The 25,977-nt window shown below is 39.8% G+C and overlaps 2 protein-coding genes across 2 annotated transcripts in view; both read right to left on the bottom strand.

The window, feature by feature from the left end:
- Positions 1–12,318: 12,318 nt before the first annotated feature.
- LOC124283384 lies at positions 12,319–17,151 on the bottom strand. The gene is made up of 2 exons (XM_046719435.1): positions 17,083–17,151; positions 12,319–13,385 (listed from the first exon to the last, which is right to left on the bottom strand). Exon 2 carries the CDS (start codon positions 13,123–13,125, stop codon positions 12,706–12,708), a length of 420 nt encoding a protein of 139 aa, XP_046575391.1. The 5' UTR covers positions 13,126–13,385; positions 17,083–17,151; the 3' UTR covers positions 12,319–12,705.
- Positions 17,152–18,034: 883 nt separating this feature from the next.
- LOC124283405 overlaps positions 18,035–25,977 on the bottom strand; it is a 30,579-nt gene continuing 22,636 nt past the window's right edge. The window contains exons 12-22 of the mRNA XM_046719456.1: positions 25,871–25,934; positions 25,345–25,391; positions 25,135–25,174; positions 24,940–24,989; positions 24,533–24,608; positions 24,269–24,318; positions 24,055–24,097; positions 23,771–23,856; positions 22,643–22,786; positions 22,045–22,099; positions 18,035–18,051 (exon numbers count right to left, since the gene is read on the bottom strand). Coding sequence (XP_046575412.1) covers positions 18,035–18,051; positions 22,045–22,099; positions 22,643–22,786; positions 23,771–23,856; positions 24,055–24,097; positions 24,269–24,318; positions 24,533–24,608; positions 24,940–24,989; positions 25,135–25,174; positions 25,345–25,391; positions 25,871–25,934 — 672 coding nt within the window. The remainder of the gene's footprint in view (positions 18,052–22,044; positions 22,100–22,642; positions 22,787–23,770; positions 23,857–24,054; positions 24,098–24,268; positions 24,319–24,532; positions 24,609–24,939; positions 24,990–25,134; positions 25,175–25,344; positions 25,392–25,870; positions 25,935–25,977) is intronic.

Below are 25,977 nucleotides of genomic sequence, written 5' to 3'. Positions count from 1 at the left end.
CAGCAATTTTCGCTATGAGAATGACCATTTGTGTCTCTAATTTGTGGATAATAAAACAAACAATAATAATTCACCCATGTGGTATATAAACCCAAAGGAGTTTGTAACGCTAAAAACTGCCATCAAGGTATATACTGTCTCTGACGGGGTCTTAGTGCTAAATAATTGGTTGGTTGAGAGAGCGGTCATGTGATCTAAATGTCAAGGTTCATTTCCCTTGAACCCTTCAAATCGTTCATACGTGTGTAAACATCGTTCATACGTGTGTGAACGTTTTCTAGTCGATCTGGGTCATGTGAACATTTGCCGGCACTACTTTCCGGGTTTTCCCCAGAATACTCGCTGTCCAGCTTGACGTAAACAAAATAAAACATTTGCACTCACACTCCTTTTAATTTATACATATCACTTACTTGTTTTTGCACGTAACAAAAAGCGCCAACTGAGCACAGTTTTGCAAAAATCTGACCGACAACGCGTCCGACAACAAGTCCCAGCCAGTGCGACCTAATTTTAAATTTCCGCTACGGTTTCAAGGACCTCCAATGAGCTTGTTGCATTTGGTGATGCCAATTTAGCGAGCGATCTTGTTTCAAGTCACCCCAATTTTGGCAATGTCACTTCTTCACGACCAAACGGATTTCCAATTGCCGAGCATTGTTCCTTATCACAAGAGTTTAATCTCACATTAAACAATAAACAATCGCAAAATAAATAGAATACACCAACGAAATCGGCTTCCTATTCGCCACGCCGCACAACTTCGAAGTCGGTCAGTGTATTATTACGTGGTCAAACGAATCCGTCATATTTTATAGGTACAATGACAGTTTGTTAAAATGATATTGTTATTGATATTTGTTTCTGTTTGACAACGTTATTGTTGTTATGCTTATTAAAGCAGTTTCAAACCTATTGACGAATTTGTTGTAATATTTTAAGGAATACTTTGAGAACTATTTCTTCAAGGGTTGGGATACATGTGTAAACAAAACGCCAAGTATACAAACATCGCTACAATACGGTCTTGAGCAGAATGACATTACAACATTTTACAGGTATTAAAACACATCACTGTAAACAATGATCATGTAGAAGTAGGTAAAAAACGTATGTGTAAACATCAAAGTGCGAAATTATAAGAATTGAATGTCACTTTGTGTGTTTGCACTGAAAAATGAACGATGTCAAAGCGTTGTTCAAACTCGATATTGTGTGTTTGAGCAACGCTATGACATCGTTCATTTTTCAGTGCAAACACACAAAGTGACATTCAATTCTGAAATAAAAGGAAAGGGATGTAACGAGGTCCACACACCAAATTCGTTTCAGAGCGAATTCAACAATGTTAACTGTATTTATTCCATTTAAAGTATGCACACATTTCAAGCCCATGGATTGACCTACAAAATAAGACATACGGCACAAAGATCGAAGCAGTACTTTGGGAGCTAGGGTCTTCGGAAGCTTGAAAATTCGTGATTTCTCGATTCCGAGCTAAAATCCCTGCTCAGAATTTGTAGCGGTAACTCATCCATTTTCTTGTTTATTTCACAGAATACACATACGATATTCACCAAAACATGTTGAACTGATGGCGCCTGTCAGCGCGCTAGTCACCATTCTTTCGGAGACACTTACATCTCGCTGTCATAATGAGTTTACGTACATTTATTCATCGCAAACAGAATTGTGTCGTGACGTTCGCCATTGACGACCTTGGCCTTAACCTGCCCCGCACTGAAAAGAGCAAGGGAGCTCATTGGGTAAATATAAATGTGTCCCATCAAATTGCTGACTCTTTTTTATCCTAGACATGGTGAATCACAGCCGTCAACGTCCGCTGCCACTGCCATTTTCACCCCTTCATCCTCTGCCTATCCTGGACATGATGAATCACGTACGACCTACAGTTCAGATGTCTCAGCCAACATCTGCTGCCACTAACAGGTTCACTCCCCCAGCCTCTGCCTATCCTGGACAACGTGAATCACGTACGGCTGTCCGACCTACAGTTCAGATATCACGGCCGTCCACGTCCGCTGCCACTAACAGGTTCACTCCTCCAGCCTCTACATATCCTGGACATCCTACTTATTGAGTAGCCTCTACTGCGTCTGTGCCCATCGGTCATGATTCCACAGAAGTGACACAAGGACAGGATCGGTTGTTTGAATCAATTCTTGGCGAGGACACTGTGAAGCTGTACGAGAAAAGGAAAGCAGAAGGCTACGACGTACCAGACAATATGTACCAGATGTGGTTGAGCTTGAAACAGACCAGCATATCGCCATTCGGGAGATTTCCCAATGTGCCGAGTGTACCGCAGAGGAAAAAGTAACGAGGAGGAAGAACACAGTCACTGCCAAAGGCGATAACGGGAGATGCCTATAGGCAGATTTTGCAGGATACAAAAAGAAAGAAAGAAGATATTGAACAGCTAAAGGTGATGAAACGTACAGAAAGGGAAGACAAAAGAAGGAACAGAGAAGAGGACCGGGAACAGAAGAAAAGAGCTATGGACGCGAAACGGCGATTAAAGAAAGCCGAGAAAGAAAGAAGAAGAGCTGAAAGACGCATGCTTGACACCAGCGAGGAGGAGGACTTCTCTCTAAATGACTCAACTGATGTCGAGATGAACCCTGTCAGACAAACCTCAAAATGTTGTAAGTGTGAACTAGCATATGACAACAGGCCCTTAGTTTGGATTTCCTGTGAAAAATGTGAACGTTTGTTTCATCTCGACTGCACCGATGTACCTGTTGATGACCTCACACCTGAAGAAATCATGGACTTCCGTTTGAATGCCTTTTCTGCTGAATTTGTGAATAGTGAATGTTTACCTTCAAATTGCTATATTATGAACAAAAATGTAGGAATAAATTTTATTCTGTATTTAGGCCTACTGTATATAAAATCACGGAATTGATATCGTTAAGTTACATGTAAGTGGAATCACATGTGTTTTTATGATTACACAATGCCGTGCCAATTCACACTCATCAGAGGGGTACGCAAAGTCGCAGTCTAGACTACCAGTTGTCCGACTTTCATTTTGTGGAAGTCGCGGTGTCTGAGCGGGTTTGGCGGTTGACTTTGTGTGCTGGCGATTAGGTGCCTGACTCTGAGGGTGTGGGTTCAAATCCCGGATGGGACTCAACCCCAAAAAGTACTAGAATTTGTACTTTACTAAGAAAGTGTAATCCCAAATATAACATATGCTGTGTTTTCATGGTTATCATGTTACCCGTTACCTGGCTTAACTGACCATATTTCTTTAAGGAGACTCGGTGTGGTCTGATTTATAGTTTGTGGTTCTTTCATATTGCTCTTTCGCATACGTTACACGTTTCAGTAAAGTGTACTGATCAATACCTATCAAGTACTTTCAATCAGGTTAAGATCAATGCTCAAAGAATGTTTGTCTTTGTCAATAGCTGGTGATAGTTGACGAATGGTTGTGCATTATCATCAACTGGTAATTCCCATCAACCTATAATTGTTATGATAACTCACTTCTTGATTTTTCTGTAAATAGGCGAGCATTGTTCACAACCACCAGTAGCTAAAGTGACGACGGAAATCCTACTGGGGTATGTGCAGGAAGCTGATGTACCGTAAGTCTCCATAATCCCCAGTGAGGGGGGCTTATCTTTGGTTGCTGGTGGCTACAACCCGTGCCTTTAACAGTTGTAGATAGTACTGTCATGAGATGAATCGTTCGTAACAACTTTGTTCCACAGAGAACAAGAAAATACCTCCGCCATACGCACATATGAAAGAGTTGTTACCTGGTATATAACTGCTCAGCACCACACCTGATAAATAACTTTTCAACCACATGAAATGTTTTTGACACGTCCTGACATGCGTAAATTGCATAAATGTGCGTAATTATACCGGCATAAATTATTTCATATGATGCGCTCATGGCAGTATTTGAATGGTACATATGTGACTTGTTTTACCTGATTACAGGTGAATGTTATCATGACTAACTGGATGTTGAGATACCATATCAAACAATAACATATCTGACCTTGTTATGGTTACACTATTACACAATACCGTTACAGGGAGTGGAACTGGTATACCAATATATAGAGTGAAAACGCTTTTGAATATTAAGGTAATAACAATACACAATAAACAGTACGTTGTCTTGTTATTTTTTTTATTCTTTGTACTTTCAGTATAATGACGTTTATTCCTTATTCAGAACAAACACTTCCTGAAACTGCAAGCAAATCTACAGGAATTCCATTTATCCATAACGTCGCGTGATAAATCTCCCGCAGTACCTATATATCTGCATGTTTCAAATATTCGTTGGTTGGTTTGATGTTTAAAGCCGCACTCAACAATATTCCAGCTATATATTGGAACGGACTATAATTATACAAATTTCAGTAAAAGGCTTGAGGTCAGAGTATATAATATGTACGAAATTTCATCACGGAGAAATGACCGCACTTCAGCATAAACACACGTCAGGTGTTGTTCAAAGTCAAAGTCAAAGATGTTCATTGTACAAAAAGCCTCCGGCCCATATAAATTGGAGTTATACATATACATTATACATATGGCGCAATAAGTAGTAATCAGTGATCCAAACAGCAAATCTTGATATAGGCAGTAACTTATGTACAAGTAGTGAAATACGAAGGACGTACAAAACTTTTTATCAGATTGTTACGTTTAATAAGAGCATGATTGATATAGTACGACAGCTTTATCATTACATGCTGGTCAGTTGATGAAAGAAGTAGTTTAAATGCTATTGTAGATGGCTTACATAGATAATATTCAGCTATATATTTCATTCGCAAGTCTTTATACAAAGGACATACAAGTAAAAAATGGATTTCATTTTCCACATCTATATTACACAGTGGGCACATTCTCTTGCATCGTTCAATATAAAAACGTCTTCCTTCGTTTACCATTATGTTGATCAAACCTAACCTAAAACGTACAAATGGATATCTTAATTTCTTTGATGTTAACAACGACAGATATTTCTCCGGCTGGAGTAGTGATTTGTATATTCTATAAGAGTCGTACCGTGAACTATTATCTATTACTGAATACCATTCTTGATTAAACATATTAAGACTTCTTTCTCGAAACTGAGTTAAAATTATTTTTTTGCATCACCAACTGACTGACTTAACCATACAAAACCATAACCATGTGTAAACAGAAGATTTCTTACATAAGATGCCCACGTCACTTTACCAATGTTGTCCAAATGAACAAGCATGTTATAAGCCTTTTTGGGTAATCTATGTTCTTGCATACACAATATCTTAAACCAGAATTTTATACATCGAATATGAGCATTTATACACAGGGGATACCTCCCACGTTCACCGTACTCCATACAATTGGAAGTAGAGGGTCCTACATTTAAAAATTTCTTACAGGTCATCAGGTGTATTTTTTCTATGCGTTCATATCTCTGGAATCTCCAAATCTCGGATCCATACAAAAGAATAGGCTGAATTTGACAATCAAATAGTTTAAAGTAAATACTGGGCGTCAACACACCAATTTTACACAAGGCAGATAAAAGACTTATCAATGCTTTCTTAGCTTTCAATGATAATTCAGTAACAGATGTTTTCCAGTTCATAGCAGATGTAAACTTAATACCAAGATAAGTGTAATGATCAGAGACAATAACAGGTTGGTCATTAAAGGACCACCTTTCTTTAGAAGATATCCGGCCACCTTTTCTAAATATAACAATATTAGTTTTATCTAGATTAACGGATAAATCCCATTTTTTAGTATACCGTTCCAAAATATATTGGAACGGACTATAATTATACAAATTTCAGTAAAAGGCTTGAGGTCAGAGTATATAATATGTACGAAATTTCATCACGGAGAAATGACCGCACTTCAGCATAAACACACGTCAGGTGTTGTTCGGAATAGATCAGCACGAGTGTTCGGAAAAGCCCGACGTAAGTGTTCGGAGAAGCCCGACGAGGTTGTTCGGAATAGCCCGACGTCTTTGTTCGGAATGGCCCGACGTGACTGTTCGGCAGAGCCGACAAGAGGGCAAAATCTGAAAATTAGATCGTGTCAAATATTTGCCTGAAAAAGGTTTACTGGACGGGATTAACTCGTCTTCAAACGTGAATATGATACACATTGAGAGGTTCGTTGTGTGTATTAATTATTGATACGTGTGATGAAACACAGTAGGAATTAGGCGGGATGTGGTGTTAGCTGTTATAATAATAATATTTTTATAATAATAATTTTACATGTGTGTCCCCTCGTGTCGTCTAGCAAAACTGACAACGTTAACCAAGCCTCAAACAAGCACAACACTGGTATCCAATACCAGAGGAATATTGCGACATGCGGCGTTAACCAACCATCAAACTAACAAGCACTGGTATCCAATACCGGAGGAATATTGCGACATGCAGCGTTAACCAACCATCAAACAAACAAAACACTGCGATCCAATACTGGAGGAATAATGCGACATGCGGCGTTAACCAACCCTCAAACAAGCACAACACTGGTATCCAATACCAGAGGAATATTGCGACATGCGGCGTTAACCAACCATCAAACTAACAAACACTGCGATCCAATACTGGAGGAATAATGCGACATGCGGCGTAAACCAACCATCAAACAAACAAAACACTGGGATCCAATACTGGAGGAATATTACGACATGCAGCCTTAACCAACCATCAAACTAACAAACACTGGTATCCAATACCGGAGGAATATTGCGACATGCAGCGTTAACCAACCATCAAACTAACAAACACTGGTATCCAATACCGGAAGAATATTGTGACATGCAACGCTGGTATCCAATACCTAAGGAATAGTGCGACATGCGGCGTTAAGCAACCATCAAACTAACAAACACTGGTATCCAATACCGGAGGAATATTGTGATATGAAGCGTTAACCAACCATCAAACTAACAAACACTGGTATCCAATACCTAAGGAATATTGCGACATGCGGCGTTAAGCAACCATCAAACTAACAAACACTGGTATCCAATACTGGAGGAATAGTGCGACATGCGGCGTTAAGCAACCATCAAACTAACAAACACTGGTATCCAATACCGGAGGAATATTGCGACATGCAGCGTTAACCAACCATCAAACTAACAAACACTGGTATCCAATACCTAAGGAATAGTGCGACATGCGGCGTTAACCAACCATCAAACTAACAAACACTGGTATCCAATACCGGAGGAATATTGCGACATGCAGCGTTAACCAACCATCAAACTAACAAACACTGGTATCCAATACTGGAGGAATAGTGCGACATGCGGCGTTAACCAACCATCAAACTAACAAACACTGGTATCCAATACCGGAGGAATATTGCGACATGCAGCGTCAACCAACCATCAAACTAACAAACACTGGTATCCAATACCTAAGGAATATTGTGACATGCGGCGTTAACCAACCATCAAACTAACAAACACTGGTATCCAATACCAGATGAATATTGTGGCATGCAGCGTTAAACAACATCAAACAAACAAAACACTGGGATTCAATATTGGAGGAATATTGTGGCATGCAGCGTTAACCAACTAATAAACAAACAAAACAACATGGGTATCTACTCTGTAGGCAATACATGATTACTATGACAAAAAAGGAAGCGTATATCTCTTACATTAGGTATACCTAGGTGCGATCTCGCTATTTACAACTAGCACCGGTGCATGTTAAAAATGGCTGGTGCAGGTTACCATCAGTAACAGGTTGCACTCGGTGCAGGTAACAATATATCTTCCAGCATCTTATAGCTGCCATCATGTGTTTTAATTAGGAAGTTAATGACTGTAAGTGATACGTTTCCCTCCGCATGACTTGCTCCAAGCATAAACATGTGTGTACTCTTACATCAGCTACGTATGAAAGTGATCAGATTATAAGTGAGTGAGTGAGTTTAGTTTTACGCCGCACTCAGCAATATTCCAGCTATATGGCGGCGATCTGTAAATAATCGAGTCTGGACAATCCAGTGATCAACAGCATGAGCATCGATCTGCGCAATTGGGAACCGATGACATGTGTCAACCAAGTCAGTGAGCCTGACCACCCGATCCCGTTAGTCGCCTCTTACGACAAGCATAGTCGCCTTTGATCAGATTATAAAGATTGATAAATGAAGGTAGGAGCCCGTTCTTAATTCAGTGGCATTGATTGAACATGGGCATTTGGTGAGTTGATCTCAGTCTGACAATCTATCAGTTTGGAATCTCTCCCTAGGCCATGAGTTTAGTTCATGAGACGATCGCTTTCCTAAAAACATCACTAATCCTCTACAGGCTGCCTGCATAGTGAGGATAAACCTTCATGGCATGGCCAATGCTGATGATTTTAAGAGGGGGGATGGGGGTGAGTCATCAGTTTTGTACATAGAAATATTATGCAATAAATATCATGTAGAAACAAATATCATGAAGTGGAAAATATTCACATATGTGAAACAAATATTACAACAAATTAGAATAAATTATATTTAATCTAAAACAGTGTCGGGTATTACTGAACAAGCGGCTATCATCGAACAAAATTCTATTTCCGTATATTTTTCTCAATTTGCTGGTATTTACAGCTTTTTCTGAGCGTGTAGCGTCAGGGCTTTCAGAGAATCTTACAGTTCATTTTCACCCGTTTCCACGAGAGTTTCAATAGTCATTACAAAAACTTCGGGACAAAAGGAAGAGGAGGAGAGGGTGTGCCCGCACCCCTGCCAATTATATACAGGGAAATACAACAGAACATGTCTTTCACCCTCAACACCCTCACTACACGGAATACATACCCTCTCATTCACATTCACATTTGTATATCTGCCGGTTTCCAAATGCAGAGGAGCAGTACCTGATCTGAATCTGGGGAAGGCAGAGCGGTATGAACGGGGCATACTTATACTCACGTAACTTTCACAGCCATACACATCCTTAAACATTCCATGCGATCGTAGTTTATTACCTCCCGTTCTACCGCTTGGCTTGGTACTAACTCCTACCAACCACTCACATAGTTCTACATACAAATATCTCGCACACACTCACATACACGTTTAACACTAACATCAGCTTCCACACTCAGGCCCCATTCATTTAACCTTGCTTTAATTCGAACATTCCAATTTCTCACACGTCCACTCGCACATCACACCACATAAAAACATACTTGTTTTTTCTGAAAGACATTTTTCTAAAACGACAGTATTGTCTAGCAATACACACCCATTGTCTAACAATTGGAGGGATCCACCCCATGTCCCCATTCACAGCAACGTTAGAAGCATACCCAACCCCCAAAAACATCTTAAAGAACGATGGTGGACAGCATTTGCAGCGGAAACCTCCCGATGACCCCAGATAGAGTGAGTGAGTGAGTTTAGTTATACGCCGCACTCAGCAATATTCCAGCAATATGGCGGTGGTCTGTAAATAATCGAGTCTGGACCAGACAATCCAGTGATCAACAGCAGGAGCATCGATCTGCGCAATTGGGAACCGATGACATGTGTCAACCAAGTCAGCGAGCCTGACCACCCGATCCCGTTAGTCGCCTCTTACGACAAGCACAGTCGCCTTTTGTGGCAAGCATGGGTTGCTGAAGACCTATTCTTCCCCGGATCTTCACGGGTACCCCAATTAGAAGTCAAAGGTAGTTAATCTCACGACCTTGGTGAGAGGGCACTCTGCTGACTGCCCCACCTTGCACGTCATGTATCAGGCACCATTATGTTATTTAGTTACCAAAATTTCAGTCACATAAATCAATGTTAGCCGATACTAAAAGTGCCATAAGGACCAAATGAATGTTAGTCTTAAACAACACGTTTCTTGGTTCTCTTAATTGGACCATGAACATGATTTTTTAAAATCTGTAACAATTCCGTTATTATCACTACTGTCCATGTTGAAATAAATAATTCTATGAAAAATTATTCCCTCAAACCCCATAAGAAAATACATACATGTCAGTTATGTAAAAGATCAAATAATAATTACTACAGAGCTACAATTTGTGCAGAGCATGGGCGATAGTAGGAATATGTTGCAATTAGTAATATTTTAAACCCAAATAAACGAATCGTAAAAACGCATACCTTACCATCAACCGATAAATGCTATAATAATGTTATAATGTTAATGATTTTGCACCAATGTATGCGTTTATCTTTTAAAAAGGTGACAAATTTTGTCTTCAAACAAATGACGAGAAGTCGATCGAATGATCGTCTGTAATGTAATAGCAAATCGTGAAATATATTCATCCTATTTTTTTATATGTAAGAAACGTATCTGAAAACGTATCTTTTTATCAATACAAATGTACATGTATTATCATATTTGACAAGATACCGAGAAAATACAATTCATGTTTGCTGCTTTTTATACAGGAACAGTACTCGAGTATCAGGGTTATCCCGAAGAGATAAAAAATATCAGTTGTAACATAGCGTACCTTGACTTGTTTGGAATTTGGGACTGTTTGGAATAGCCCAACATGACTGTTTGGAATAGCGTGATAAGGGTGTTCGGAATAGGCCGACATGACTGTTTGGAACAGCCCGACATGGATGTTCGGAATAACCCGACAGGACTGTTTGGAATAAACCGACATGACTGTTTGAAATAACCCGACAAGGGTGTTTGGAATAGCACAACATGACTGTTTGGAATAACCCGACAAGGGTGTTTGGAATAGCACGACATGACTGTTTGGAATAACCTGACATGGCTGTTTGGAATAACCCGACATGACTGTTTGGAATAGCACGACATGGCTGTTTGAAATAGCCCGACAAGGATGTTCGGAATGGCCTGAGAAGGGTGTTCAGAATAGCACGACATGACTCTTTGGAATAGCCCGACATGACTGTTTGGAATAACCCGACAAGTGTGTTCGGAATAGCCTGAGAAGGGTGTTCGGAATAGCCTGACAAGGGTGTTTGGAAGAGCCCGACAAGGGTGTTTGGAATAGCCTGACATGACTGTTTAGAATAGCCCAAAATGGCTGTTGGAATAGCCCGACATGGCTGTTTGGAATAGCCCGACATGACTGTTTGGAATAACCCAACATGGCTGTTTGAAATAACTCGACATTACTGTTTGGAATAGCCTGACAAGGGTGTTTGGAATAGCACGACATGGCTGTTTGGAATAGTCTGACATGACTGTTTAGAATAACCCGACATGACTGTTTGGAATAGCCGGACAAGGGTGTTCAGAATAGCCCAACATGACTCTTTGGAATAGCCCGACAAGGGTGTTTGGAATAATCCGACATGGCTGTTTGGAATAGTCCGACATGACTGTTTGGAATAACCTGACATGACTGTTTGGAATAGCCTGACAAGGGTGTTCGGAATAGCCCAAAATGACTGTTTCGAAGAGCCCGACAAGGGTGTTCAGAATAGCCTGAGAAGTTTGTTTGGAATAGCCCGACAAGGGTGTTTGGAATAGCCCGACATGACTGTTTGCAATAGCCCGACATGACTGTTTGGAATAACCTGACAAGGCTGTTTGGAATAACCCGACATGACTGTTTGGAATAGCCTGACATGACTGTTTGGAATAACCCGACATGACTGTTTCGAATAGCCTGACAAGGGTGTTCGGAATAGCGTGAGAAGGGTGTTCGGAATAGCCTGACATGACTGTTTGGAATAACCCGACATGGCTGTTTGGAATAACCCGATAAGGCTGTTTAGAATAGCCTGACATGACTGTTTGGAATAACCCGACATGGCTGTTTGGAATAACTCGATAAGGCTGTTTAGAATAGCCCGACATGACTGTTTGGAATAACCCGACATGACTGTTTGGAATAGCCCGACATGACTGTTTGGAATAATCCAAGAAGGGTGTTTGGACGAGTTGACACGATTTTAAAAAAGAAGAAAATTTGATAATGTGAAATATCTAACAGCAAAATGATTGGTAGACAAGTCTTACTTGCCTTTATGCGTATCTGATTCCCGGTTCTTTTTCAGTAGTGCTTATTGCTTCATATAATAAAACTCAACAGGAATTAGGGGATATGGTGTTAGCTGTTCGGTAATACCCTGCACCGCTCTACATAAGAAGGGGGAATCCTGCTTGAAAGATTTGTTCACATTTTGTCGAAACACTCGATTCTGAGTCGTTTCCTCAGAGCTTTCACTGTGACATATTCACATCAACTACTGTGATAATTTCAATATATGAATAATTGTGTGTGGATTCAAAAACCTTTTTTTCGGTATGAAAAATCAATATAAGCTAAAGAAATCTGGTTTTGAAACAATTTTTACATTTTGTGTGTTCACTTCTTCTGTGTCCCTTGACTTACATCACACGTCATTAGAATCATTTACTGTCGGACAATTACATCGTCTACAGCAATAATTTCATCATACTGATATTCATGTGAGTATTTAAAATGTTTTCCAGTCTCAGGAGAACCCAGGAAAGTGGTGAAAGCAGACATTCGAAGAACTTGGTTGTATTTTGTACACAACAAACAGAACACAAACCGAACCCTTCTATGTCCGCTTCACTCACTTTCCTTGAAACAGTTGATAGAAATATCTCCGTTACACAGATAACTTCACACAGCCTCATGGCTGACTTCACACAGTCTCATGGCCGATTTCACAGTTTCATGGCCAGTTAATTTCCTATTTCAGCGCTTGGTAGATGAGAGCCTTCTTTGTGTCAGTCATGTTGATGTCCTCCCCGCTGATCAGACTCATGGACGCAGTGACGCCAGAAGACGGAAACCCAACACACAACATGGGGACGACTGGCTCACTGAACTCAACATTATACTTGTCTAGAACAACCTGTCTGTCCAGGTCAATGAATGACACTCGTCCCCTCCCCACATCCAGTACAACGCCATAGTGGAGGGTGGCCTGTGTGCCGGGAGTGTTGGACATGGTGTTCTGCTGACACTCGCCCTGCTCCCTCTCCCTATACACCCTGGTACAGATTCTCTCCCCGTGTCTGTTACATCTCTCTACACTGACACACCAGGAGCGGCGCTGGTGAGAAACATACGTCCCACTGTCCACCTGTCCTGCCTCGCACAGTCCCATCTCCAGGGCTGGCAGTAACACCCTACCACCCACCCTCACCCTGGTTTCTGTCTCCCAGTATCTGGGGATGGTGGGTAGGGGTGTGAGGGTGGAGGAGGATGGAGGAAGGGGGATGGGGGAGCTACAGGTTCCCCAGTACCTCCGTAGTCTGTTCTGCCCCTCATCCCGTGTGTCGGGCGGCGAGCTGACTAGCAGACCGTCTGTAGTTACGTGGCACCAGTCTGTGTTGGCCCGAGCCGCGTCCAGGTGGAGTTTAGGACCTGGAAATAAACATTGTATTTGTTGTGTAGCAAGTTTATTTCACTGTTTGTCACAAACTGAGACACAGAAAGATCTTTACTAAAATATCGGCTGATTGTGGATTGTTTCCAAACAGTGCGCTGAATGTCCGTCTGTGTTTTTCATCCGTGTAGAATATCTCTCACTACTGAGCTATATTAGCGCGCTAATTATTACGTAAAAATATTACTACGAGAATTCAAAATGCATTTCATTAAGAAACAAGTGGATTAGTTTACAGAAAAACGTAATATAAAAGAATATTTAGTACACTTCTGATTTACCCCATTGTTGTGATATCTGACAGACGTGGACGATGTTCGGGAGTAAAATACGATCACAGTAAGTGAATATAAACAAATAAACTTAACAGTATCGTGTTTTAGAGTAGTTTTGACATTTCTGTGTTCATCACACACCACATGAACAGGTAACTTCTATGTCCGCTTTAGTCACTTTCACAGTTACACCGTCAGTCAGTGTGTCCCGACATGTTTACAAACGCTGGTCAGAGATGGATGTCCAAACTTTGTCAACTTTCTACGTTATTTAAGTGTTGAAAGAAGCAGTTCTATGGTTTTATAATTGTACTGACATCAGTAATGGTTTGGAGATTCAGTTAACCGACAGATGCGTTTTACAGCAATGAAGACGGTTGAGGAAATAGCACACAATGTTTTACTTCGTTCTGTTGTTTGAACATTTCACTGGAATCCAAGTATGTACTTTGTTATACTATGGCCCAGGTGCTTATTATGCAGAAAGTACAATTGTTACAGGTAACGTGACTGTTTCATGAATTAACAATGCTGTTCAGAAAGTAGTCAATGCTTTCACAGTAAAGTGCAGAGGAAATAGCACACAATGTTTTACTTCGTTCTGTTGTTTGAACAATATATTGAACCCAATATATTTGAAATATATTTTACATGAACTGGTTACAACTATGTCCACTCTTTCACTGATAGACGGTCACAGTCTCGTTGAGCGAGTTGAGGTCGCGCACTGCGCGCGCGCGCGCGCGTGTGCGTGTGTTTGGTTTGCCGATGGTATTACACACCATCACAAGTGATGTTTATCACATTCACGCTTGTTTTAATCTCGTAGACAAAACAGACTCGACTTTGCGAGCGAGCGCGTTTAGTTTTTCGCCACTTTTAGCAATATTCCAGCAATATTACGACGGGGGGACACCAGAAATGGGCTTCACACTTGTACCCATATGGGGAGTCGAACCCGAGTCTTCAGTGTGACAAGCGAACGCTTTAACCACTAGGCTTCCCACCAGACCTGACTTTGACTTGAGGCCCGACCGCGACTAGAGCACCCGATTTTCGTTATTAGTTATTTGGTCTATATAATCTATCTTTTGAACCATGCCTTGTCTATGAACATCATCGATATTTATTTATCTGCTGATGATACACCTTTACTGAACATTATTGTTTTAGAAAAGTAAAAATGTGCGAATTTAGAATCATCAGCACCGACACTAAGTCTTTTAATTTGTTCAAAGTGAAAAAGTACCTGGTACCAGTAGAACAGTTCTCCTCACTCCAGGGAACTAACATGAAGTGGATACATAAACCACATGCAGGAATGCCCTCGCTGTTTAAGAATATATTTTCCTAACCTGTGGCACGACAATTAACAAGTTCTTTTTTTCTAGAATTCTCATTTCTGAAAATAGTCGAAGTGGGTGGACATCAACGCAAACTAATTGCGAACTAACGACTTAAATGTCTGGGCAAAACATTTCGAGAAATTATCGATTACTACGTACAGAAGACTCTGTTTGAGAATAAAGATGTGAGCTGTCTCCCAAAGTTGCAGATTGGCTGTTCCTTGGTGGAATAAGCAGTATGAGCTATCTATTACCTATAAAACTGAACTTGTTTCAGAACATGTGCAAATACGCATGCACAGTTTTAGAAAACCTTCTAGAATAACAATCTACTGGGGTTTACACTACGTATCCTTCTCATCTAGCAGGCACGTACTTCTTCAAATCTTTGGTAATGATGGGGAGGTTCAAGGCCGGAAACTAAATTCGCGACGTTTCTCGGTTGAATGAGCGAAGCCTTGGCGGTACTTGCAATACAATGTCATGTCTGAATGAACATAGCCGTCTCACTCAGAGGCTCACACAAATTACAAGTAAAACAGGATCAACGTAAATACTCTCTAATTTGGGAACGTATAAAAATAGCAATAAACTTATTTACACCTTTTCAGGTCTATTCCTCACATACTTTTTCTTTAATTCGACATCAAATTATCATTCCCATATTGACACTATATAAACCCGTTGTAGGTTTCCATCACAATAACAGACTACTGTCAATGTACTTCAAGATAACGAAAGTTTGAGCAGTTCGGACACGTGGAAATGTACCTAAAATACTGCGTTGGGATCTATTGAGTAACGCTGTAACCACTAGACTACCCCACCGCCCCGACATTTGTAATCTGCGCCAGAATCGGAGTATTTCAAACCTTTGCTTTGTTATCACGGAGGTCTAGGCCATATCACCACGGGCAGCCTAATTTTGGGTTTCCATGCCAACTGCTAAGTAAAATCTACAGGCTCGATTCTGTACAGCATTGATACAATTGAATTCTTTAGTGCCCCAAATTGCCGACCCATATGATAAGACAGGCTCAACGAGATTCTCATACAAAGAATTAAAAACATTATAAACAAAACCACCCGCTGCTCTGAATTTACAAATTATAACACTAAGTGTTCTATTTGCAAATTTTAGCTGATTCCCCTTAGGTAAAATTTAAATCTAAATCTTCTTGCAACCAGACACCTTAGTATTTATAAGCATGGGTATTCATTGAAGATAAATAGCTCTAAAATAATCTGTACACGCTACTAAATAAAATTCACTCTTTATAACAATGTTTTTAGCAGAAATTACCCTATCCATAGATCTATCTATTCCCGACATGGATTATGCTTCACTGTAATTATTTACCCTATCTTTAGCCATGGTGGTACTCCCCTACACTCTGAGAAATGAGCTCCCCCGGGATATCCGAAATATAAATTTTGCCTTCGCGGCACGACAGCGATGAGACCAGGTATGACACACATACACTCTGCTGCAGTGATTAAAGCTCGGAAACTACGTCTCGCCTCGGTGGATGATGAAGACCGGTTATCCTCTAGCCTTCATATTTTGTATTTACTTCTACTGGGTTGATGTAACTGTTGGTGGGCTGACGTCCTCTTATGTCCATCTGAATCGGTGTATCGGTTGGATACTGGAGACTGGTTATTGTCTGGTGTTGTCTTAAATTATCTGTTTTGTTTTATTTGACGTCTTAACCAACATTTGAAAATGTTAAATTAAAGGTTAGCTTTCTGACCATTGTAAAGTTTCGACATATATGTTTTATCTATAGTGTGATGTAACTGTTTGATGTAATAACTTAATAGACTTGAATCGGATGATAAAGGTGACCTGGGCCTAGATTTTCGAAGCTCTCTTAGCGCTAAGATAGTCGTAAGTTAATGTTAAGGTACGGCCCTTACGACTATCTTAGCGCGAAGAGAGCTTCGAAAATCTAGGCCCTGATCATTAGCAACCACGATATCTTTCTTGATTCACTGTTCTGTTGTTTAAAGAACGTTCAGTCATCCCATCACTTGTTCTCGGAAATACTTACATGAAACCAGAAGAGGTCGACGTGTCAGGCCAACAACGTGTACACTGCTTCCATAATCTGAAAGGTGAGAGTCAACCCCGGGAAGATCCGGGAAGAATCATTGATCCAGGCAACCATGCCTTGTCAAGGAGACTAACGGACCAAGGACCAACCGGAGATCACCGGAACTGACCAGACCTCGACAGAAAGAAAAGAACAACCAACCGGAAGAACAAAGGAACTGAAACCCAGAACACAACTTGACTGGCCACAAACACACACAAGGAACGGACATGAATGAATGGACAAACACTTGATGATCCCAACTCCCACAACGCACACAGGCACAGGAGGACAGGAAGGAGGAGGAGGACCAAACAAACGGAGGTGGCAGGACCGACACAACAGTGGAGGCAGGTGGAGGTGGTCCAGAGGCAGGCTGGAAGGAAGGACAAAGGAGTGGAATGGAAGGAGGAGGAATGGAGAAAATAGGAAGGAGTGGTGGAGGCTGGAGGGACAAAAGAGGGAAGTGGAGGTGGACACAAAGAGGCACACAAGGAGGCAGGCTGGACAGGACACTGGAGGACAACGGACAGCCACAAGGAAAAGGTGACCACAACCTGCAGGCAGACAGGCAGGGACACGAGACACAGGCATGGACAGGGACAAAGGCACTTGGAGGCAGGTGAAGGACAAGAGTGGAGGAAGGGGAGGTGGAGGGTGGAGGGTGGTGAACTAGGTGGAAAGATGTGGAGGAAGGAAGGGGAGGGAGTGGAGGACAGGGAGGAAGAGGGGAGTGGAGGGACAGGACAACAAAGAATGGTTGGAATGGACAGGAAATGAATGGAATGGAATGCCGAAGGAAGGAATGGAGGATGGAATAGAGAAAAGGACAAACATTGCATATATCTTAGTTTATCTCATTGGACACAGGAATGGATTCCTGTTGAAAGAATGGATCCTGGAGCTCTTGTTATTGTCTTTGCTCTGCTAATGGCCAAAAAAGATAAAATAAAATAAAGTATTGAGGGTCATATATTATTATATTTGTAAAGCTGTCCAATGTACATTGCTTATGCTGCAATTATCCTGATATACAAAAACGTTAGTTGAAGATAATACCTCGTGTACAAACACATAAGATAGCTTTATAGAGATGGGATGACTATATGTATTAGTTGAAGGTAATGCCTCGTGTACAAGCACATCAGATAGCTTTATAGAGATGGGATAACTGAATGTATTAGTTGAAGATAATACTACGTGTAAAAGCACAGATTTAGAAAGGCGGGATATCGGAATGTGTTAGTTGAAGATAACGCCTCGTGTAGAAGCACATAAGACAGCTTTATAGAGATGGGATAACTATATGTATTAGTTGAAGATAATACCTCGTGTACAAACACATGAGATAGCTTTATAGAGATGGGATAACTATATGTATTAGTTGAAGATAATGCCTCGTGTACAAGTACATAAGATAGCTTTATAGAGATGGGATAACTATATGTATTAGTTGAAGATAACGCCTCGTGTACAAGCACATAAGATAGCTTTATAGAGATGGGATAACTGAATGTATTAGTTGAAGATAACGCCTCGTGTACAAACACATAAGATAGCTTTATAGAGATGGGATAACCATATGTATTAGTTGAAGATAATGCCTCGTGTACAAGCACATAAGATAGCATTATAGAGATGGGATAACTGAATGTATTAGTTGAAGATAACGCCTCGTGTACAAGCACATAAGACAGATTTATAGAGATTGGATAACTATATGTATTAGTTGAAGATAATGCCTCGTGTACAAGCACATAAGATAGCTTTATAGAGATGGGATAACTATATGTATTAGTTGAAGGCTATACCTCGTGTACAAACACATAAGATAGCTTTATAGAGATGGGATAACTGAATGTATTATTTGAAGATAATACCTCGTGTACAAGCACATAAGATAGCTTTATAGAGATGGGATAACTATATGTATTAGTTGAAGATAACGCCTCGTGTACAAGTACATAAGATAGCTTTATAGAGATGGGATAACTATATGTATTAGTTGAAGGTAATGCCTCGTGTACAAACACATAAGATAGCGTTATAGAGATGGGATAACTGAATGTATTAGTTGAAGATAATGCCTCGTGTACAAGTACATCACATAGCTTTATAGAGATGGGATAACTATATGTATTAGTTGAAGATAACGCCTCGTGTACAAGCACATAAGATAGCTTTATAGAGATGGGATAACTGAATGTATTAGTTGAAGATAACGCCTCGTGTACAAACACATAAGATAGCTTTATAGAGATGGGATAACCATATGTATTAGTTGAAGATAATGCCTCGTGTACAAGCACATAAGATAGCATTATAGAGATGGGATAACTGAATGTATTAGTTGAAGATAACGCCTCGTGTACAAGCACATAAGACAGATTTATAGAGATGGGATAACTATATGTATTAGTTGAAGATAATGCCTCGTGTACAAGCACATAAGATAGCTTTATAGAGATGGGATAACTATATGTATTAGTTGAAGGCTATACCTCGTGTACAAACACATAAGATAGCTTTTTAGAGATGGGATAACTGAATGTATTATTTGAAGATAATACCTCGTGTACAAGCACATAAGATAGCTTTATAGAGATGGGATAACTATACGTATTAGTTGAAGATAACGCCTCGTGTACAAGCACATAAGATAGCTTTATAGAGATGGGATAACTATATGTATTAGTTGAAGGTAATACCTCGTGTACAAACACATAAGATAGTTTTATAGAGATGGGATAACTATATGTATTAGTTGAAGATAACGCCTCGTGTACAAGCACATAAGATAGATTTATAGAGATGGGATAACTGAATGTATTAGTTGAAGATAACGCCTCGTGTACAAGTACATAAGATAGCTTTGTAGAGATGGGATAACTGAATGTATTATTTGAAGATAATACCTCGTGTACAAGCACATAAGATAGCTTTATAGAGATGGGATAACTATATGTATTAGTTGAAGATAACGCCTCGTGTACAAGTACATAAGATAGCTTTATAGAGATTGGATAACTATATGTATTAGTTGAAGGTAATGCCTCGTGTACAAACACATAAGATAGCGTTATAGAGATGGGATAACTGAATGTATTAGTTGAAGATAATGCCTCGTGTACAAGTACATAACATAGCTTTATAGAGATGGGATAACTATATGTATTAGTTGAAGATAATACCTCGTGTACAAACACATAAGATAGCTTTATAGAGATGGGATAACTATATGTATTAGTTGAAGATAACGCCTCGTGTACAAGCACATAAGACAGATTTATAGAGAGGGGATAACTGAATGTATTAGTTGAAGATAATGCCTCGTGTACAAGTACATAAGATAGCTTTATAGAGATGGGATAACTATATGTATTAGTTGAAGATAACGCCTCGTGTACAAGCACATAAGATAGCTTTATAGAGATGGGATGACTTAATGTATTAGTTGAAGATAATACTACGTGTAAAAGCACAGATTTAGAAAAGCGGGATATCGGAATGTGTTAGTTGAAGATAACGCCTCGTGTACAAGCTCATAAGACAGCTTTATAGAGATGGGATAACTATATGTATTAGTTGAAGATAATCGCGTGTAAAAACACATAAGGTAGCTTTATAGAGATGGGATAACTATATGTATTAGATGTAGATAATACCCCGTGTACAAACACATAAGATAGCTTTATAGAGATGGGATAACTATATGTATTAGTTGAAGATAATGCCTCCTGTACAAGTACATAAGATATCTTTATAGAGATGGGATAACTATATGTATTAGTTGAAGATAATGCCACGTGTACAAGCACATAAGATAGCTTTATAGAGATTGGATAACTGAATGTATTAGTTGAAGATAACGCCTCGTGTACAAGCTCATAAGACAGCTTTATAGAGATGGGATAACTATATGTATTAGTTGAAGATAATACCTCGTGTACAAACACATAAGGTAGCTTTATAGAGATGGGATAACTATATATATTAGATGAAGATAATACCCCGTGTACAAACACATAAGATAGCTTTATAGAGATGGGATAACTATATGTATTAGTTGAAGATAACGCCTCGTGTACAAGCACATAAGATAGCTTTATAGAGATGGGATAACTGAATGTATTAGTTGAAGATAACGCCTCGTGTACAAGTACATAAAATAGCTTTATAGAGATGGGATAACTATATGTATTAGTTGAAGGTAATGCCTCGTGTACAAGCACATAAGATAGCTTTATAGAGATGGGATAACTTAATGTATTAGTTGAAGATAATGCCTCGTGTACAAGCACATAAGATAGCTTTATAGAGATGGGATAACTATATGTATTAGTTGAAGATAATACCTCGTGTACAAACACATAAGATAGCTTTATAGAGATGGGATAACTATATGTATTAGTTGAAGATAATGCCTCGTGTACAAACACATGAGATAGCTTCATAGAGATGGGATAACTATATGTATTAGTTGAAGATAACGCCTCGTGTACAAACACATAAGACAGCTTTATAGAGATGGGATAACTAAATGTATTATTTGAAGATAACGCCTCGTGTACAAGCACATAAAACAGCTTTATAGAGATGGGATAACTGAATCTATTAGTTGAAGATAATACCTCGTGTACAAGTACATAAGACAGATTTATAGAGATGGGATAACTGAATGTATTAGTTGAAGATAATACCTCGTGTGCAAGTACATAAGATAGCTTTATAGAGATGGGATAACTATATGTATTAGTTGAAGATAACGCCCCGTGTACATGCACATAAGACAGATTTATAGAGATGGGATAACTATATGTATTAGGTAAGATAATGCCTCGTGTACAAGCACATAAGATAGCATTATAGAGATAGGATAACTATATGTATTAGATGCAGCAAGCTTGCGTTTTACCATACCTTTGTCTCGACCATTATTTGTGTTGTCAGATTGTGATGTTGCAGAACCTGATACCTGTATGAAAAGTGATAGACACGTACATGTTAGAAGTTCTTAATGTTTCACTTGATGTCTTGTTGCCTTTGATTTACATAGTGTAGCACATATTCCCGTGGACTATTTATAACACGGAATCAACAAAGGAGGGCGTTTCAAGGTGTCCATTGGACTCATGCATAATGTGATTATCTATTCTATCTATACTGTTTAGAGATGAATACGCATGATCAAAGGACTGCGTACATTCACAAGTTACTACCAGTGCATTGTGTGTATTTCTACCAGACCACAGCGGACAAAGAAATAAGAAGCATCATGGAAAATGTTAATGAAGTGATTTACATGGTGTAAGGGTCAAGTGGATACTGATATGACTGCAAGGGTAATCCTGAAAGGCCTTTATAGATACTTCCAACATCAGCATGGAGTTTCAGCATGAAGTGGATATGTGTAGAGCTTTAGTACATTTCATGTTCTCAACTCATGACAAGAACACATGGTATTCACCTTGCAACTGATTATGTAGTGTGTCGACAGAAACAATGTCGTCATACTTACGTCAAGTCTTCTCCTTTTCCTTTTGGAAGGCCCGAACTGTTCCCCAATTTCTTCGTGACCTACTGTTGATACCGCTGATGTACCTTGCACTGAGGTGACACGTCCTGGGAAGATTGAAGGTTGTCTGCCTGGTAAACCCTGAAACTGATGTCAGAGGCACAAGACTAGTGTTTCCATGCTGACAAATCTTATATTTGAATTCAAATTATCTTAGGGTACAGGTTAATGTCATGATTCAGACGTGGATTATAACACACAGGCGCGCGCACGCACACACTTGCTTTCAGTGTGCGAAATAGTTTCCAAATTTTGCTAGCCAGATGGGCTAGCTGTGCCTGAAAGTTACTAGCCCACAAAATTATTCACTGGCCCGAAATATGAATGTAGACACGGGTTTCATCATTAAGCTGCTAATATGATGAACAATTTTCATCAGGCCATAATCTTGATTGATTTAAAAGTGTATTATAACTTAACAAGTCGGAGAGAGTGATATACATGTGTCATAGAATATACTATGGTCACTCAAGCAGACCAATCAGGGAGACCAGTCAGGGAAACGAGACCAGTCAGGGAGACGGGGCCCAGATCATCGACACAAGCGGACGGATTGTGCGGCTAGTCGGGGCGTCGGCTAAGGCCGTCGCCTCACCAACGACTACGTCGACGATGAAGAATCACAGTCCGACTACTAAGTGACAGAGCGGGTCTCCACATCGGGAACATTGGCCACTCGGTACCGGTGTGCGTTCTGTCATGTGATTACCAACTGATGTACCATTTCAACCATTATTCCCCAACCATAATAAAAGATGGCTGCTGCTGTCTTCAACTTTGCTGCTGACTTCCGTCTCTTGTCCACCATCCTGAACTACCATCCGAGAGCTACCCCAACGGACGCTCTTGGACACATGTATTTACAAAATGACCCCATGAAAATTCACTAGCCAGTCGAGCCAGTGACTGTGGAGATTTACTGGCCCGACTGGATTTTTACTAGTCACGGGATAGCGGTCCAGTGGCTATTTCAAACACTGCTTGCTTTATTTGTCAACTAATTCAAATAAAACTGCGTCATTTTCAGAAAATATTAGTAATTCACTGTCAGTCTACATAGACAGTACTCACGACTTGAAACCCTGGTATCTCTATGTCTAGCATAGATAAGTCCGCCTTGTGGTTGGCCAGGTATTCCATCACAGCCTGCCACTCCACTGAAGAACAAAATTGTGTATATAGTGTGTATATGATGCATCACGTGCATGTACCTTTCCATAAATAATGCGTCATCAGAAATGAGTCATTGTCTCAAAGGGCAATAGTGGTAGTAGTAATAGTGACAGTGAAAGTGGTGGTAATTCTGTATGGGATATTCAGTTACATTTAACCGTTTCTAGAAACTGATTACACACCCGTGTATAATTTGTGGAGTTGTCCTTTTCTACGATCCCTGTCCTGAAACAAGAAAGATATGTAAATAACAATAGGACCCAATATATCTATCTACAACAAACGAAAGTAATGAGTATTACAATTAATTAATGATTATGAATGTTTTCAAGCATACAGTGTGTGGTCCAGTGTGTTTACTGTTGTGAAATCATAAACAATTAGAAAAGTCTTTACCTTCAGTAAGTTGTCCAGTTCTTGATTAAGTGTTTGGATCTCGTCCCAGCCTGCAAAGAAGCATCACCTATAGGTTTAATAAACCTGTTCAAGGCAACCTTTCAATATGTGAATGACCTAATTACTGTACCGAAATTTGCAGACACAAATGGCTGCTTAGGAAACACCCTGCAGCATTTCATCTTCAAACTAGATACAGTTGTTATTGCTGAATGTACTACTGGACAAGCAGAACTAACCGGAAGGACACTCATAGATACTTACGGCTCTCAAGATCTTTTCCATCTGTGTTCTGCATCTCAGTTTCCATATCGTTTATCTGGCATCCTTCCTTCCGTACCTGCTGAAAGGTATATATACTCATGCCAATAATGGTTGTCACCCCCTTCAATTTTTTATTGGAGGCATGGGGTGGGGGGTGGGGGCTGGGGTGGGTGGGGGCTTGTGTGACAACCATTATTGGCATGAGTATAGTAATGCTATCTGTGACTCTTTCTACATTCAATGGTATTAGTTTTCAGCTTTCTATAATTCTGATCTTGTCAGACTTCAGTTAAAGATAAGATACATCTTTCCTGAATGTGAAGCAATCAAAACATAATATTAAATATGAATAGAGATAAGTAGTCTGCAACCCTACTAGGAAGGAAGGGTTTTAGTAAGATACGTACTGAGATATTAGATTCCATTCCTGCATTCTCTGATTCAACGTGGAACATCTCTGAAACATGCAAAAACAAAGATTTTGTTGAAACTAACTTCATTCAAGATTGAGAGAGGGTGAATTGAGAGCAACGTGCTGTCATAATAAATCCAATTTGAATCCTGCTCCAAACTAAGAAACACAAACCCAACTTGCAACTTACCCATTTGTTGTTGAATGTTTGGACTTTCAACATGGCCAACCTAGGATAGAAATGAAAAGTTACCTCCCTTGATCTTAAAGTAACAAGTGGAATCAGCTGATCACGACAACTGCTTTAGTTTTTATGACACTGGCACAACGAATCTCGAGATTTGATATTTTAATCTTAAGAATAACCTCGGGTGCTATACTTATATGTGTCACAACTTACCATAGCAAAGCTTTGTTTCGATTCTGCATGTTTCCTTATCTCCAAAGCTGAAAGATCAAAAGTTCAAACAGGACCTACAATTCAGACTCAGATATTGTGAAAATGTTTTACAGCTGCTGTATTACACACTGCTTTAAAATATATCAATATCTGAACTCTCATTTCCTTTGGTACAATATATAATAGGTAGAAAAATAACTACATCCAGAAGGTGAATGGAAAGATAAAGTGCAGGTACACGAAGATGACAGAAACAGAATGATAGATGGTTAACTTGGCACCGAGGCACAGAATTTGTTGGAGAGAGGATAAAGAGAAGAAAAAGCATACATATTCTAGAAATCTGACGCAGAAGACATGGATGGAGAGAAGATGGTTGGACAAAGCTTCTGTGTTATATCGATCAAGAATGGAAGTTGGACCGGTGAAATGACGGAGGGACACTATCAAATCCGGCTGTATTTATTTGGCCACAGAGTGTTAGAGGCGTATGGTGATCATCTGTCTTATTACCAACACAACAAACCTTCTCTCAAGAGAACATTTTTAACGTCTTGATAGAACTGATCCGTTTTATCTTGGATAATGATCTGAAAAGAAATATATAGATTACTCACAATGGGTCTTTCATCT

This window comes from Haliotis rubra, unplaced genomic scaffold, assembly GCF_003918875.1.
Source record: "Haliotis rubra isolate DU_JTF1 unplaced genomic scaffold, ASM391887v1 Scf314, whole genome shotgun sequence".
Taxonomy (NCBI): domain Eukaryota; kingdom Metazoa; phylum Mollusca; class Gastropoda; order Lepetellida; family Haliotidae; genus Haliotis; species Haliotis rubra.
Note: the sequence above shows the minus strand (reverse complement) of the source record. Positions and strands in the feature narration are given on the sequence as shown.

Excerpts from the sequence above, each read along its gene's own strand:
- LOC124283384 (XM_046719435.1), bottom strand. The coding sequence starts at position 13,125 with ATGGGACTGTGCGAGGCAGGACAGGTGGACAGTGGGACGTATGTTTCT.